Consider the following 16,812-nt stretch of genomic DNA (forward strand, 5'->3'; position numbering starts at 1 on the left):
GTAGAAACAGATAAGGGAAATTTTATATGAGTTGGAGCAATATACATTCATTATTTTGTAACTTAACAATCAAAACTAGGTTTTTTAGTTTAAAAAAAAAAAAAGAGGCAAGGCGGTTTCTTACTGTGACATGTTAGCCTGAGTGGTTAAATGAAGTTTTTAGGGTTTATTAATTTAGCAGCTACAAATACATTATGTGTTCATATTCAATGACATTCTTCCATTTGTTTCTAATTGTGCTTATCCTGGTGCTGTAGTTCACTGCAGAAGTATGGCTCCTGAAACTCATTTGACTGCCAGTTTATCCTCTGTTAAACAGCTGGTCTGCACAAAATAATATCTTTCTTCAATGGAATCCCTGAAGCTTTTGCCAACACATCTTGTAATAATAAACTCTTAAAAAAAAACCCGCAAATGTTTATACTGATTTTCTTTGTATAATATTTTTCTAAATATTTTTGAATTTCATAATATGAACTTGCCAAAGGGAGAAAAAAGCTTTCTCTAAATATTTAATATACAGTGTTTTGAAATCTAGAGTTAGATAAATTAATGCCAAAAACAAAACTCATAGATTTTCTAAAGCTGACTTTAATACTTTAATATGATACAAACCAAATGGTAAATTCTCATCGTTTCCTTTGTTATCCCTACTTAGGGACTTAATTAAGTGGATGAATATATTCTACTATGCATTAAATCTCAAAGTTTAAAAAATATGCACAAAAATTGTGCAAGATAAGCTCTATCTGGTAATGTCTTTCCTGATACAGGGTTATGCTTGTATCGGATCCTAGCGATTTGCACTAAAATCTTATCAGGGTCTGAGATGTGTTTAGTGCACAAACACTATCACTTTAAATGTTATTATTTGCTACCCAATGACTTTATTTTTCCATGCTTTTTTTCTATGTGGGGGGGGTGTGTTTTTATTACAACTTGAATTTGCTTTGTTGGTTCCATATTTATTAGTAGTATTTAAAGCCTGAGTTATTTCAAGAAAGTGATTTTTTTTCAATCTACTTTATTTATGAGGGAGTGTTAGGCTACATATTAGAGAAGAGCATCCTAAGAAATCATTCAGATCATCCCGTTTTTTAAAGAATGTATTGCAAAACTCCACATATATTTCATTGTCAATCCTTGTTTATCTATTCTTTAGCTGTCTGTTTTAGTAACTTAATGATTGACTACAAAAAATGTGTCTCTGGCTATTGCTCTTTATGAACTCTTAAATACATTGCTAAATACAATTTTAAGACATGTTTGAGGTAGTGTGTATTTGTCCTGTTATGTTGTACCGGAAGAATTGATTAAAATGTTTCAATATGTACCAAAAGTTAAAATGACCTTTTTTTTTTTTTGCAAAAAAACAAAAAAAGGAAAAGAAAAAGAAAGTAGAATTAATGCAATCCCAATTAAATCTCTCTAGTCTTTTTAAGATAAATATTTATATACACATGAAAAGAGCCCAGAACAACCAAAACAATCTTGAAAACAAAGAACAAAATTAAAGAATGTGCGCTACCGGTTCCAAGACTCATTGTAAAACAACAATAATTAGGATAGTGTGGTATTGGCATTTGGATAGACAAATAGATCATTGGAACTAGAAATTATGTCTAGAGAATTGTAAATGCAATTCAGTGAAGAAAAGAAGATCTTTCAGATAGATAATGCTGGAGCAACTGAGTAACAGTATGGAAAAAATAAACTTTACCTTTATATCACACTATACACAACATTAATTTAAGATGGTCCATAGACTTAAATATGACAGCTGAAACAAGAGAAGATTGAGAAGAAAACATAGGAAAATGTCTTTATAACTTAGAGTAGAAAAGTATTTTTCGAACAGAACATAGAACACAACCATAAAGTATATATATAAATATAATGATAGTTGATAATGTATAATGATAATGAATACTTGATGAAAGTATTCTTCAAAAGATACCATTAAGAAATTGAAAGGGTAAAGCACAGGGTAGGAAAAAATATTGTATCGTATTATATATAAAATACTTTAATCCAGATTGCATAAAGAATTCCCACAAATTAATAAGAAAAAGGAAAACAACCAAATTAAAAATGGCTAAGAAAACTTGAACAGGTATTTCATCAAAGAAGATACCCAGATAGCCAATAAACACATAAAAAGGAGCTCAACATCCCAAGTAATCAGGAAAATCCAAATTAAATGTCAAATTAAATGCTACCAAAAGCCCATCAAAGTAACTAAAATGGAAAAGACTGACAACCCAAGTGTTGGTGGGAATTAGAGCACGTGAAACTCAAACATCTTTAGTGGAATGTTTGGGAAACTGTGTAGCACTCTCTAATAAAGTTAAACGCATGCATATCCTATAACTCAGAAATTCCATTTCTAAGTAAATATTCAAAATAAACTAGTATGTATGAACACAAAGAGATTTGAACAAGAATGTTCATAGCATTTTTATTCATAATAGCCAAAAATTGGAAGCATCCCCAATGTCATCAGTAGGAGAATGGTAAACAAACTGTGGGCTCTTCATATAACAGAATATTACTCAACCATAAACAAAAAACTGCTGATATCTAGAAGTAAATATCTGAAACTACCAAACTCCAACCCAGCAGTCTGGACTCCTGAAGACGATTATATAATAATGTAGATTACAAGGGGTGACAGTGTGATTGTGAAGACCTTGTGGATCACACCCCCTTTATCTAGTGTATGGATGAGTAGAAAAATGGGGATAAAAACTAAAGGACAAATGGGGTGGGATGGGGGGATGATTTGGGTGCTCTTTTTTCACTTTTATTTTTTATTTTTGTTCTGGGTCTTTCTGATGTAAGGAAAATGTTCAGAGATAGATTGTGGTGATGAGCACATAACTATGTTATCATACTGCGGGCAGTGGATTGTATACCATGGATGATTGTATGGTGTGCAAATGTATTTCAATAAAACTGAATTTAATAAAAAAAACTGCTGATATAATTTTGAAAAAATATGACATTGGGTACAAAGCTTCAGGCACTAAAGAGTGCATACTGTGTGGTTCCATTTTGTATGAATTTCAAGAACAGGCAATTTATGGTAACAGAAGCCAAAATAACGGTTGCCCTTGGGAAGAGGAGCACTGGCTGAAAAAGGACAGAAGAGTACTGTCGGGGGTGGGATGGGAAAGTTGTCTACCTTTATGTGAGTGGTGGGTAGTCATATAGCACCTACATGATTAAAAATTAATCAAGCTATACCTGCACAATTTGTGAATTTTATTGTATGCGTAAGATAAAAGTATATTTTAAAATAATTTTGACAATACATTTTAATAGGCAGAAACTGTCATACTATTGCTCCAGTAAGGTCACTTCCATGTCTATGAAGTAAGTAATGATGTTGCTAAAGACTTAGTGCAAGCATCATAACATCATTTAGAATCATAGTAAAATAGATTAAATGCCCAACAGCAAGCTATGGCTAGATAAGTTATAGTACTTCCGTATAACGGATGACTATCCAGGCATTAAAAAATTAAGTCATTGAAGCATATGTAATGGCTTTTGACACTGCTTATGACACATTAGCTAAAACAGCTGAGACTAAAACTATATCTACTAAAACTATATCTACTGTAAAGTCCCTAATATTTTTTACATGAAAAGAAAAAAAAAAGAAAAAAAAAAACTGAGGTTGGATCTCAATGCTGAGTGCACAAATGGTTTTATGATATTTTTATGCTTTTTAGGAAATATTTTCCAAGTACTCTGTCAACATAGATTTTTTTTTAATATATAAATAGTTCTAGAAAATTGCTGCTACAATAGAAAAACCTCTTTCTCAAGCACCCATGGGTGCCAAATACAGGGTTATCCTTGTTGGCATTTTCCATCTGGTGCTGGGTAGCGGCAGCCCAGCATTCACCCTGAGCGTTCCCTGCAAAGAAGGGGAAGCAGAGGCTAGAAGCTAAGCACTTGGATGGCGACATGACAACTGGTAGGATGCCAAGTCCCCGACAGGCAGGGAGAATGAATGCCTCGGTTTGCCTGAGACAACCCTGGTTTACTCCTCCCAAAGAAGACTGTTGGTCAGCATTTATTTTTCACCATGTGCTGGTCGAGAGAATGCCCGGAAAATTGACTCAATTTCCTAGAGCAGAAGTAGTAGAGCTTGCCCTAGGAAGGTCACCAACTATCCATTTCAGAGTAAGGTTTTGTCCCTGTTTTAATTTGCTAAAGCTGCTGAAATACAGATAACAATGGTTTACAAATTTACAGTTCAGAGGCCATGAAAATGTCCACATGAAGGCATCAGCAGGAAGATGGGTTCTTCCTGAAGCTGGGCTGCTGGACTCCTCTGTCACATGACAAGGCACGTGGTGGCGTCTGCTGGTCTCTCCTTTCTTTTCTGGGTTTCGTTGCTTCCATCTTCTGGCTTCAGTGGCTTCCTCTTTGTTTCTGTGGCTTCCTCTCAACTTCTCTGTTTTACTCTCTGTCTCTTTCTCTGAATTTCATCTCTTATAAAGGACTCCAGTAAAAGGATTAAGATCCACCTGGGGGATGCCTCAACTGAAATAACCTAATCTAAAGGTCCCACCCACAACAGGTCCACACCCACTGGAATGAATTAGCTATAAGAACATGATCTTCTGGGGTCCATAAAGCCTCCAAAGCATCACAGTCCCCTATAAAATCTGTGTTGGCAGGGAAAGCTTCATGGATGGGACACAATATAAGCCAGAGCACATGTGTAGGAGTGGATTCAAAGGGTGTTAGACTAAGGAGGATAGGACTCAATCAGCCAAATTCATTGACATGGGCACGCTTGCCCAGAATTAAGGATTTAATGTGTTGGCATAAGTGCCTGGGAGTGATGCTAATATTCGGCTGGATTGGCTAATTGAAGTGTGGACTTAAAAAGCCAGCTGGAGTTAAAGAAGTTGAAATGCTAGAAATTCCTAGGATGTCAGGAAGGAATCTAAAGGCTCAAGGAAGTGGGTCTGTTGGAATAGATCTATTATGTGCAAGTTGCTCAGCCACCCTGGAATGCACCCCTGGGAAGGCCAGGAGGACACTTCTTTTCCAAGGCATTAAGAAACGCACCCATAACAGCTCTGAGTAGATCAGTGATGACAGCGGGGTCTGCTGCAAGGCCATGGTGCTTGAAGTTCAGCACACACCAGAATCACCTGGAGGGCTCGTTAAAGCACAGGCTGTCATGCTCCCACTAATTTTAGTATTCATGATGCCAGCACAGGCCATGGGTTACTGTGCCCCTTTCCACCCCAACAAGCAGGTGATCCCTAGCCTCCTAAAATATATGAGCAACCCAACTCCAGAATCCCATTTGATGGGTCTCTTTCCTGGGGCCACTTTAGGTAACCAATACTGTATCAGTCAGGGTCCCAGCAAGAAACAGACGATGCTTAAATTTGGATAATGTGGAGGGTTTAATAAAGGGACTATTTACAAGACGTGAAGTGGGTATAGACAAGCCATGGGGGCGGCTCGGCACTCTGGGATGGAAACAGCACAGTTACCACCCCTGGACCTGAGGAGGCAGGGAATGGTTCCTGTCAAATCATAAAGAATTTGACTGGCCTTTGTCCCCAGTTCCTAGGAGGTAAACTCTAAATCCTTGGAATTTCCCCAGTGATGAGCATATCGTGGTTATTCGTGGAGGACCCCCCCCCGCCCCCAGCCAGGGCCCCCATCCTCTCTGGACCACCTCTGATAGTTATGCTAAGGAGATGACTCAGTGTGGGCCAGGTAGTCTTTGGGGGTGGACTGGCAGAAGAACCAACCATGTGATTAAAGGTTTGGGACTTTGAGTCAAGTGACATCAGTCTGACCTGCAGGAGGGAGCGGGGGATGAAGATTGAATTCAACCATGTGAGCAATGATTCAATCAATTTCCCCTAAGTGATGAAACCCTAGTAGAAGCTCTGGACACCCAAGTTCAGATGAGCTTCTATGATTGGTAATCCTGACTCCACGGGGAGAGGACACAGGGGCTCCTCTTCTGAGACTTTCCCAGAACTTACCCTATGCATCTCTCCAGGTGGCTCATTCTGATCTGCAACCTTCTGTCTGTAATAAAATTATAATTGTAAGCATAGTTCTCCCGTGACTTCTGTGAGTCAGTCTAGCAGAGGGGGTAGGGGGAACCCCTGAATTTGTAGCCAGCTGATTGGAGCTGAGGGTGACCCAGGGAACCCCCAAACTTGCAGTTGGCATCTGAAGTGAGGACAGGCTGCTGAGGGCTGTGCCCTCACCTGTGAGGTCTGCACTAACCCTGGGCTTTGAGTCAGAATTGCACTGTGGTTCTCTAAGCCCGGATGGGGAGAGGGCTGCCTGGAGAGAAGTAATCTGCTGATTGAGGGATGCAGACAGGCCATGGCTACCTCTCAGGGAGACAGCAGAAAAATAAAAACCTCCACTTAACTCTTCTCCCTCTTTCTGGTGTCCTGTGGGGCTCCCCATCATCTGAACCCCACCAGAAACCAGAAGGCCAGCAGCCCCACTGACGTAATCCACGCAAGTTGGCTCCCCAGGGCAGAGAACAGCATGGAAAAGAACAGAACATGTGTCTCCTTTGTTGTTGGGTTGTTTTTTTTTCCCCATCATTTTCTATTTTTAGAAAATACACAGTTTGAAAGTGTGAATAATGCAATATTTATGACCAAAGATATGGGACTTAGGGAAGGGAAGGGAAATAAAGAAAAAGATCAAGATGATATGATTGAAAGGCAGTGTTGAACTCCAAATACTGAACTGGCAAAGGAGGGAGGTGGGGAGGAATAGGAGGAGGAAGTAAAAACATTTGATCAGAGAGTTAAAATACATATGAAAATAAGTAATACCTCTCCTTAAATTCTTTCTATACACAAAATACACAATTTGCCAAAGCCCAATTTGTGCTACTGGGATTCTGTGAGCTCCTTAAGTGTATTCATATCCTCTGCAACAGCAGAAAATGATTATAATACAATCAGAATGTCCTGAAGACAAGTAAACTCTTGCCAGAAGGTTCTTAAAAATCACAAGATCTTTTCATCCCACCCACCCCCATTGGCCAAAAAGTAATGTCACCACTGAGATGTGCATCACAATTAGTTTCTGTAAAAGGTATCAAATTTTCAATCTTTAATAAAACTTTTTTTTTAAATTCCTGATGAATAAATACCAATAAAATAAAATAAAATAAAATAATGCAGCAGCTAGTTAAGGTGTGAGGCTTGCCACTTTCTATTCTCGCACAGTTCTTACAAGTTCTGTGTCAAAATTATGTAAGACTTATAAAATGAGTTGAGTAGTGTATATTCTTTTGCTGTTCTCTAGAAGAGATTGTGTAAGATTGGAATGATTAGTTCCTTGAATGCTTGGAGGAACTAGCTGTTAAAACCATATGAACCTGGAGGAATTTTTTTTCTGAGAAAATATTCAACTACTGATTCAATTTCTTTAACAGTTTCAGAATTACTTTTGTTTGTGTTTTGTTTTTTCATTTCTTATGGCTAGCTGCTAAGTTTTATATAGATATATATATATATATATATATATATATATATGAATTCATCCATTTCATCTAAACAAATTTATTGGTACAGGGATTTTCTTATTCTTTTTTTGGTGTCTGCAGGCTTTATGGTGATGTCTTTTTTATTATTATTATTATTCCTGGTGTTGGTTATTTGTGCTTTCTTTCCTTTTTTTTCTTGATCAGTCTCAGGAGAGTTTTAGCTTCCTCATAGGCTTGCAAAGAACCAACTTTGGGCTTTGCCAATCCTTTCCATTATACATTTTTTCTTATTTCACTAATTTTAGTTCTTTATTACCTTCCTTTTACTTTCATCAGGCCTGCTTTGCAAGAGTGGCAAGCAGAGGGGAGAGTATTCCGGGTTCCAGGCAGGTGCGAGGATGTAAGCCAAGTCTGGGCAGCAGGACCAAGCCTGAGGTGTGAGATTGCTCAGGCCAAAGACCGTGCCAGAGTCTGAGGCCGTTCCCTCACCCACTGCCCACAGAAGCACGTCCCTCCTGCCTCCTCAAACACAGCCTTGGCAGGAGGGAGCCTGGTGCAGGAGCAAACAACCCACGTGTTTTCTCTGCTCCCCCCTCAGCCCCCATCAACAGCTCTAGAAGCCCAGTGGTCCTTCCTGAAACCAAGATCCTGACCAAATCAACAGTTTTCCAGCCATGTCCCTCTGGGACTGAAGGGCAGAAGGGGATGCCGTACGCTGTATAAGGAGCCCCTGTCACCAGACGCTGGCTTCAGTCTGCCTCGGGTATTAGACTGCCACATAAAACTTGCCTTGGAAAAAAACCTGTGCAGCTAAATCAGTTTGGAAATGCCTCAGAGATTAAGTGTGAACACAGTTGCTTTCTCTTCCGGCCTCACCACTCTATAGCCAGCAGCCTTGGGCAGGTTGTCTGGTCTCTCTGCGCTTCAGTTTCCTCCACTGCACAATGGGAGTGATGATAATGGCACATACTTTGTGGTTATTAAATAAATAATATGTGTAAAGCCCTTAGCAAAGCCTTCTTTCTCTATAGGAGCTACTGTATGATTTTCTTTTCCATTTTGGAGAAAGCAAAGTATAAATAATCCCTTGGGTCACTTCCTGTGGTGAGCCCTGCACATCTGTGCTTCTGTCTTCCTCTCTGGCTCCTGGTACTCATGGCGCCCAGATGGAAACAGTGCCTCTCAGCTGCAGCCCACAGCTTCCCTCTTACGTTTCCTGGAAAACCCTTTGGTGGTCCAGCTCAGCAGATTCAGGACACCCTTTGCTTTCTTTGATCATGACCCTGCCCACCCTCCCTGTTTCCTATAAAGGGCAGGCAGAGCAGCCAGGGATCAGAGAGGCCAAGGCAAGCCCAGAAGCCTCTAGCTCCCGCTCTGAAGCTCACGTCCCTGCCCTCCAGCATGAAGGTCTCCACTGCGCTTCTGTGCCTCCTCCTGGCAGCCGCCGCCTTCAGCTCCCAGGTGCTTGCTCAGCCAGGTAAGCTCATTACCTCTTTCTCTCTCTCTCTCTCTCCTTCTAGGAAACCCTCAGCTTATGTTTCCACTTCTGAGCCTATCAGAGTAGCAAAGGTCCTCAGAGGTCACTTTAACGCCCAAAATTAAAGACAGGAAGCTGAAGCCCTGACTGGGGACGCAAGGAAGCCTCACTCGCATCCAGATCATTCAGAACCAGATTAAAACCCAAGCTGCCAGCTCCAACCCAGTGCCTTGCTTTGACACCAGCTGATGTTCTCCAGCTCTGCAGACTTGGGGCCAAATCCAGGACCTGTCAGACTGAGCCTCCTCCCTGTATGGAGTTAGAGAGTTTGAGCCACAGGTCATAGGTCACACCCTGCCCGGGGGCTTGGGACAGGAGCACTGGGCTGGGGGATGGATGAAATCGCCTTCTAGCTCTTTTGTCTGCTGTGCCTCCCCCTTCTGGCACTTTCCTGCTGAATTCAAGCTGAGAAACATCTAGCACATCCTAAAAGACGTTTCCCTTGTGACTTGATTTCTAGATGCACTCAATGCTCCATCCACTTGCTGCTTCATGTTTAACAGCAAGAAGATCCCCTTGCAGCGGCTGCAGAGCTATCAAGTCACCAACAGCCAGTGTCCCCAGGAAGCTGTCATGTGGGTAGAGAAACCCTGCTCACCCCAACCCCTACGTCACACCACTCCACTCCCACACCCCCCAATCCCAAGTTCTTCCCCTGAAGACAGACACCAAGTCAGACACTCATAGAATAAGATCTAACTGGAAGATGGACTCCAAATCTCCCCTTAGTACAATTGGACACACAGGCCTAGAGCGGGCAGCTGACTTCCCACGTCTCCTCTCTGAAGGGGGGCCAGCCCACAGGCTCAGGGTGGCTTCACCCGGGGCAGAAAGAGCAGCAGTCCCTCCAGGGAACCCTCTCTCCACTGCCTCCTCCCTCCCCTCCCTGTCCCCTGCAGGGGGTGGCGGGGCAGGCGCAGAGCCCAGGAGCCATCTGCTGGGTAAACTCATCAGAAGGTTCCACCTGACCCTGCCTGTCCTCCTTCACCCACAGCTTCAGGACCAAACAGGCCAAGGAGATCTGCGCCAACCGGAAGGAGACATGGGTCCAGAATTACATGAAACACCTGGACCAAAAATCTCAAACCTGAAGACCTGACCTGCCCCACCAAGACCAAGTCAGCATCCAAGAAACTACTCTTCTCCTCCAGCCTGCCCATCTGCACCCTGGAGCAAGTTCATTGTCATTTCGAATAGGGCGTTTTCTGTTCTGTGGTACAAAACGTAAGGTCTTAAGTGATATTCAATATTATTTGAATTGTTGGTTTGAAGTTTGTTTTGAATATTGATGATTTTTTTTTTTTAAAGCAGAACTATCCCCACCTGTGAGCCCCGGGTCCTTCCCCTGTGGGCAGTGGGTCTCCCTCCTGCTGACTCCCTGGGGATTGTGAGGGTGCCTTAGGAATCATGAATAGGAGGGGTCACTGAGGTTTATGTAGGAGTGCGCCCTTGTGAAAGTGAAGTGTTGTGAACACGTATTATGACTTCACAGAATACACAATATGCCTTCACAGAAAATATATTTTGTTTAAAATATCTAACAGTGGTGTTTTCTTTGGGGGTAACTCCAACCAGTTGGGGGAGTGCTCCAAGGTGCAGGTGGGCAGCGGAGGGCTCCAGAGCATGGGCTGTGGATAGACCCTGGCTCTGAGGCTAGCCTGGGCTCATCTGAGGGTCAGGGAAGGCCTGGCTCAGTGGCCCAGGCTATTCCAGAACAATGAACCAGGCCCCGGCACAGCTTCCCAGGCAGCCCAGCTGCCATTCCCATCCTTGAACACCAAAGGCTCTCTCCTGATCTATTACCAACACCTAACGGTCTCCCTGCCCCCACACCTCCCCCTCCAAGCAGTCCTCCAGACTTCATGTGCACCTGACCCTCTGAGGAAAATAGGTCAAAATAAGACTTTACGGAAAGATGAGTCTTGGGCAGAATTGACCTTGGAGGATGGGGTAGCACAGAAATAGGGGCAATTCCTCTAGAGGAGGTGCAGGGTGGGAAAGAGGGGTGAAGGCCCAGAGGAAAGATGCCCACAGAGCAGAATTGGGGTTCCAGAATGGAAAGGTTGGAGACATTTAGAAAGGAGGATGGAGACCAGGTTGTGGAGAATTGGCATGTCAGGGTGTGGAGTCAACTCGGAAGGCTACGAGCCATCGGAAAGGCACATGCCAGAAAGAGTGAGCTGGTGGCTGTGGGCAGGACAGAGAACAGCCCACTGCAATAGTCCCAGCAAGAGGGAAGGCGAGAGGGGGCGAAGCAGCACACTCGGGGCACGGAGGGGGCAGTTTAAGAAGAATGGGCCAGAGGGGTGCTGGGGTGAATGCTGGAGAAGGAGGGTGAAGGCCCAAGTCACGGGCCACAGGCCTCTTCCCCTGAAGCCACCAGGCTGCCCTTTAAAGCCGGGCCTGTTCCCAGACCCTCCCTTGCTAGTCTCCTTCCACTCACCTTCTGCCTACACACACGTTACCCACTGTGGAGCTTGTGGTTGCCCTTTTTAAAGGGAGAGAGCCTCTTTTTCCTACCTGTCCCCTGGGGGCCTCCTGCTGTCCCCGAGCCTGCCCCCACCCTCTAGAGGAGCTGTGTTGGCCTCTCCATCGGGTCCAAGGAGCGAAGAAGGGCCCTGTTCACCCACTCGCTGAGCTGCAGAGAGCCGGCCCCTATGTCAAGTTGCACTTGACAACTTGGGACACCTTAAGCATTGGGTCTGGGAGCCGGGAGCCCTGGGTCCTAGGTGTTCTCATAGCTGTCTGGTGCCTCTCTAGCCCCCACTCGCCTCATCTATAAGATGGAATTGGTACAGCTTTACAGGCCGATGACCCCACAAGAGCCCCTCCAGCTGGGGCATTATCATCCCCCTAACCCTCGGGACAGAGCTGGGAGGGAGAGGGTCCTGCACCCAAACGAAGACTTAGCCCTGGGCCCTGGGTAACTGCTTCCCTGGTGCCATCCTTGGCTACCAAACCCGGAGGCAGAGAATCTGCATCACAGGTGCATGGTAGCCCCAAGTCAAAGTTGACCCCCAAGGACAAAGGCAGTCATGAGAGGCAATGAGTCATTTATTGGCTTCTCTTAACAAGCAATCAGTTCCCCTTACACTAGGCCCACGTCTCCCTCCTCCTCCTCCACCCTCCAGCCCCTGGCCCCTGCCCCTCAATGCCAATCAAGTTCACACCCTGAAATCCCTGCAGGGTCTAAAAGACTGGGGTTCGGATCCCAAGGGAGCAGAAGTGGAGGATTCACAAACTTAAATATATAAAGTGCAACAATACAGCTTATCAGGACTGAGCAGACCCCTCTCTGTGGCCCAGCAAAGTTGGGACAGAAGGACTGATGTCGAGTTGGGGGTTGGGGGAACAGGCAAAGCGAAGTGGTCTCTGGAGCCCAGGATGGAAAAGAATCTGCTTATATTCTCTTTGGCTGGCAGGGTTTTATATATTTTAAATAACTCTGAATCCATCTGCCTTTCTTCAAGACACAGGTCTCTCTGCCCCCTTTCAGCTTGAATCTGTGAGTAGAAAACAAAGGAGTATTGAGTCACCTACTGGGTACCACCCACAGGTCTGATCTCCATCTCCTTGCTGCTAGGAGACCCTCAACTTCTCTCCCTTTTTCCTCCTTTGCAAAATGAAGTCATTGCATAACATCTGGGGCTTGCACACTAGATGGAACATCCAAAGCATCTGGGAGAGTTTATTAAACTGAGTTTCCCGGACCCTACTTCTGGAGACAATGATTCAATGGATTGGGGTGGGGCGGCAGACCCTGCAGACATTCTGATGATTAGCTAGGATGGAAAATAATTCCTTCCCAGAACATCTCCAAGGTCCCCCTGCTCCAAATTTTGATGTGTCTGTGTCCACTTGGGACCCTCAGCCATTGCTTTGGATTCATATAGAATGTAAGTGTGTATGTGTGCATGTGCACATGTGTTTTCTGACTGCTTACTTCCTAAATTTGGCTCTTGTCTAATCTATAGACCAACTCTTCCCCTTACCATCTGGATGACCTTAGACAAATCTTTCTACCTCCCTGAACCTATGTTTTCAAGAGTGTGACCCAAGATGATACACATGAGAGTGCCTTGTAAATAGAGTGACATATGTCAGCTACCCTAGTTAAGCTTTGCGATAAGACAGGTGTCATTTTAACCCAACTTCACAGAAAAGGGGTACAGGGGAGTTACTTGCCCAAGGCCACTCAGCCTGCAAGTTGGCAAATCAGGAGGCAGGAACTGATATCTCCAAGGGCCCCTCGGAGAGGAAAGACTCTTCGCTCCTTCCACTGCACAATAATGCCCAGCACTTTTGTTAATCCCTTCCTTTGGGCTCATAATAATGGGACATCATCCCCTGAGTGCCTTGGTGCTCCAAGAAACACAAATAACTGTGGCTGCACAAGTGCATCCTCCCTTGGCTCTCCCCCTGGCGCCCAAGCTGGGCTCTGCACCCAGATTTCGGCAGCCTCGCCGGCTGGGTTTACAAACCCTATTCTGGTGGAACAGCGCCATCTAGTGACCACCGTTCTACCTGCAAGGCGGCTGATTTCTGTTCTCTGGGAAAGAGAGACAGGGGTTGAACGTGACTCACATCAGGCCACCGTAAGGGCAGGTGGAGCTGGTGTTTCTGTAACAGTGGATCTGCTGCGGGGAAATCTTTCTCTCCATGAATCTGAAGCAGCAATTGGAGGATGACACATGCACTAGAAGAGAAACATAAAATAAGTTGTTGAATCCATTTTGCAACCTAGACCCAATTGTCCTCACCCGTAGGATGATTTAAAATAAAACAAAAACAGAATCCCCTCCCGGACAGGCCCAGGCCTTGGGGCCACATGAGAGGGCCCTGGTACCCCTCTAAGTCATCAGCCACCTGGTTCTGGGGTGAGGTGAAGAGTCAGCAGACTGGGGTTCAGATCCCAGCAACCCACAAAAGGGCTAAGTGCCCTTGATCAAGACAAGCCCTCGTGCTGGACTCGAGGTCTCCCACCTGCAAAGGGAGGCTGTTACCTATGATTTCTAAAGCCTTTTCCAGTTTTACTGCCCTACCCCAAGTCTATGGTTCTTCCCCAGTATTTGGGTCCTGGGACTCTGAACCCACACCATGGGGACATGTGAGTGCTGCAGCCCACAGATCTGGGCCTGGGACCAGGAGCTGCCCAAGGAGCTCCTGCTGATGAAATGACAAGGCAAGGCCTCCAGGAACCACCAGTCCCACCCCACTCCCTCCAGAACCTCCTCCTCTCCTCTCTGGTCCTCAGCCGTTTCCCCATACCCAAGAGACTTACATTCCAACCCTGGCTCTGCACTTCTGGTTTTACTGTTTACAAAGCCCTTTCTTGTCTATTTTTAGTCAGTATTCTCCGGAAATCCTTGGAGAGAGGCATTATCAACCCCATCGTACTGACGGTGAAATAAATCTAGAGAGGTGAAGGGACTTGCACAAGGTTGCCCAACTGTGAGAGCCCCAGGTCCTGACTTCAGGGCCTGCACATCAGCTGTGGAAGCAAGACTCGAGCCCTCAGGCCTCCTGGCTTGGCCTAAATAACCGCGAAGTTCCCTTCCATCAGCCTGCATTAGCTCAGAGCCTCCTTTTCCGAAGCCAGAGGCTCAGACTCATCATTCTCCGACCGGCCCCCTGCCCCCCACCCTTACCCCATCCAAATACTCGATTCCTCCTCTCCAAGTGGAATTTTTGCCAGAGGAGGGAAGATGGAATCAGTGAGCTCAGGGCAACCCCTGACCCTAACCCCAGAGCGCCTGCCTGGGTTCCCCCACCCCCACCCCAGGGAGCAGCACCATGACTCCGGCGACACTCACTGCTCTTGCCGTCCACCTCCTGTGGCCACATCCCAGCCAGCAGCAGACACACCAGGGCTGTGGCGATGAGCTGCATCTCAGGATCCCTGGAGTAGCCTCGACGAGTCTGATGGGGCCAAGAGCTCTCCGCTGCCCCATCCTGCAGTGCCCAGAGCTTTTATTAGATCTTGGGTGGGGTTTTCCAGACCTTGGTGAAGAGGTGGGGAAGTCACAGGGAGAAGGGGTGGTTCCTCACGTCCAGTGACCACATGGAAAACTCCTTTCCTCTCCTGGGTGGTGTGCGAGGTGTGGGGAAACTTCCCCTCGTGCAGGAGCAGATAAGGATCTCGAGGTGGTGAGTGGGAGCTGTCCAGACTGAGTGGGAAGTGGAGAAAGGTGAGCAAGGGGATGTGGCTTCTATCTCCGCAGCTCCCCTCACCCCATCTGTGTCTTTCTATCCGGGGATGGCGCAGGGCCGAACAGAAGAGGCTCTAGAGAGGGACCGAGACACAACCTGCCTTTGGATTCCAGTGCTGCAAATCAGTGATTGAGTAAACTTGCCTGTCACGTATCCACTGCAAAAAGGAAATCGGAATACATAGCTCAAGGGTGTGTGATAAGAATTAAGATCATCTATGTCAAGTGCCTGACCCAGGCTTTGTTCTTGCAAATTTTTTAAGCACTCCACACTTTTCAACAGGTTTCTCTGTTCTGGATTCTTGGTTAGCCCCAGGGAAGACAATTACCAGAGAGATGCAGCCTCTGACTTTGATCCACTCCCATCAGAAGTTTGATCCACTCCCATCAGAAGTAAAAGCTATCAGTGTGAGGACGGTTGCCAGACTCAATCCTCCCACAGAGCAGGACTGGGTGCTGCCCAAGCTTGTCAGAGAAGTGCTCCCAGGGAAATGCTCTTTAAGCAGAGTCTGCTGTGAGCAATCTAAGTAGAGTAAGGGGGTTATATAGAGACGAGACTTTGTTCAGAGTCTTCTGGTAAAACTGGAGTGTGGGGTGTAAGGATAGTAGCAGAAGTGAAGAAGTGGCTGGTGAGAGATTGGCCAGTCATGAAGACATCATGTGCAGTGTGTGGAATAAGTAGCACACAGTAAGTGCTCAAGAAAAAGTAGCTGAGCTGAATGCTTTTTAGTACTTGAGGCTCACATGCATTATATAATGATAAAGGGTTGACTAGGCTGATCTACTTTGATCGTGCCACTCCCTAGCTCAAAAACCTGCAGTGGCTCCCCATTATCAGTTGAATGAAGTACAAGCTGCTCACCTTCAAGTTTTGACCCTGTATAGTTCCTGTAACCCTGGACACATTCAGATATTTGCAATCCCATGAACATGATGCATGCGTTCCTATCTCCAAGTGAAACCTCCACCTGCAGGATTCCTGCACCACCTCCCTCTGTGAAGTCTACTGTTTCAAAGATCATTGTCTCCACTGACCCTTCTGATACCCCGGGCAGTTAGGCCTTCTGTGAGGCCGCCTCCAGCCGGGATCTCCCTTCTGAAGGCCTGACATCTCTGCAAGCCCTTCTGTTCTGTCCCTCCTGACACCTGGGTGGAAATCCTGGTGTGTCAAAGATTAAGGTGCCCTTTAAGACCACGTGCAACAGCGGTTCTTAAGGTTTTCTGTGTATCAGCCCCAGGAAGACCTTTTGAAAACTGTCTTGGCCCTATTTCAGAATCAGAATCAAAACATCTTTGCCTATGAATGTAGAAAAAAAAAAAAAAAAAAAACAAACCTCCAGATAATTCTCTCAGGCAACAGAAGATAAGAATCACAGATATAATATATTCTCTTCTTATTGCAGATTGGGGGAAAAATGAGTCTCAGAAAGAGGAAGGTGACTTGCCCAAGGTCCTACTAAAATTTAGCTGCTGAGACAGGCCTGAATGCCAGTCGTGTGACACCTCCAGGCTATGGTGCAGTCAGAGGCCCCTGAGCCCACTCTTTCTGCACGGCC

At 45.3% G+C, this 16,812-nt stretch overlaps 2 protein-coding genes across 2 annotated transcripts; one reads left to right on the forward strand and one right to left on the reverse strand.

Moving 5' to 3' along the window:
• Positions 1-8,860: 8,860 nt before the first annotated feature.
• On the forward strand, positions 8,861-10,546 carry LOC119513955 (C-C motif chemokine 13-like). Its single transcript, XM_037809432.1, has 3 exons — positions 8,861-8,987; positions 9,508-9,622; positions 10,042-10,546. Exons 1-3 carry the CDS (start codon positions 8,912-8,914, stop codon positions 10,136-10,138), a joined length of 288 nt encoding a protein of 95 aa, XP_037665360.1. The 5' UTR covers positions 8,861-8,911; the 3' UTR covers positions 10,139-10,546.
• A 1,694-nt stretch (positions 10,547-12,240) lies between these two features.
• On the reverse strand, positions 12,241-14,975 carry CCL1 (C-C motif chemokine ligand 1). Its single transcript, XM_037810854.1, has 3 exons — positions 14,861-14,975; positions 13,632-13,743; positions 12,241-12,550 (listed from the first exon to the last, which is right to left on the reverse strand). Exons 1-3 carry the CDS (start codon positions 14,934-14,936, stop codon positions 12,448-12,450), a joined length of 291 nt encoding a protein of 96 aa, XP_037666782.1. The 5' UTR covers positions 14,937-14,975; the 3' UTR covers positions 12,241-12,447.
• Between the last annotated feature and the right edge of the window lie 1,837 nt (positions 14,976-16,812).

The sequence above is a fragment of the Choloepus didactylus genome, chromosome 18 (assembly GCF_015220235.1).
Source record: "Choloepus didactylus isolate mChoDid1 chromosome 18, mChoDid1.pri, whole genome shotgun sequence".
Lineage (NCBI taxonomy): Eukaryota > Metazoa > Chordata > Mammalia > Pilosa > Megalonychidae > Choloepus > Choloepus didactylus.

What these genes read in the sequence shown, in the direction of transcription:
- LOC119513955 (XM_037809432.1), top strand. Translation starts at nt 8,912, where the DNA reads ATGAAGGTCTCCACTGCGCTTCTGTGCCTCCTCCTGGCAGCCGCCGCC. An exon ending in CCAGGTGCTTGCTCAGCCAG is followed by an intron (nt 8,988 to 9,507) that starts GTAAGCTCATTA and finishes CTTGATTTCTAG; the next exon opens with ATGCACTCAATGCTCCATCC. An exon ending in TGTCCCCAGGAAGCTGTCAT is followed by an intron (nt 9,623 to 10,041) that starts GTGGGTAGAGAA and finishes CTTCACCCACAG; the next exon opens with CTTCAGGACCAAACAGGCCA.
- CCL1 (XM_037810854.1), bottom strand. Translation starts at nt 14,936, where the DNA reads ATGCAGCTCATCGCCACAGCCCTGGTGTGTCTGCTGCTGGCTGGGATG. An exon ending in GGAGGTGGACGGCAAGAGCA is followed by an intron (nt 13,744 to 14,860) that starts GTGAGTGTCGCC and finishes TTTCTCTTCTAG; the next exon opens with TGCATGTGTCATCCTCCAAT. An exon ending in TGCCCTTACGGTGGCCTGAT is followed by an intron (nt 12,551 to 13,631) that starts GTGAGTCACGTT and finishes TTCTACTCACAG; the next exon opens with ATTCAAGCTGAAAGGGGGCA.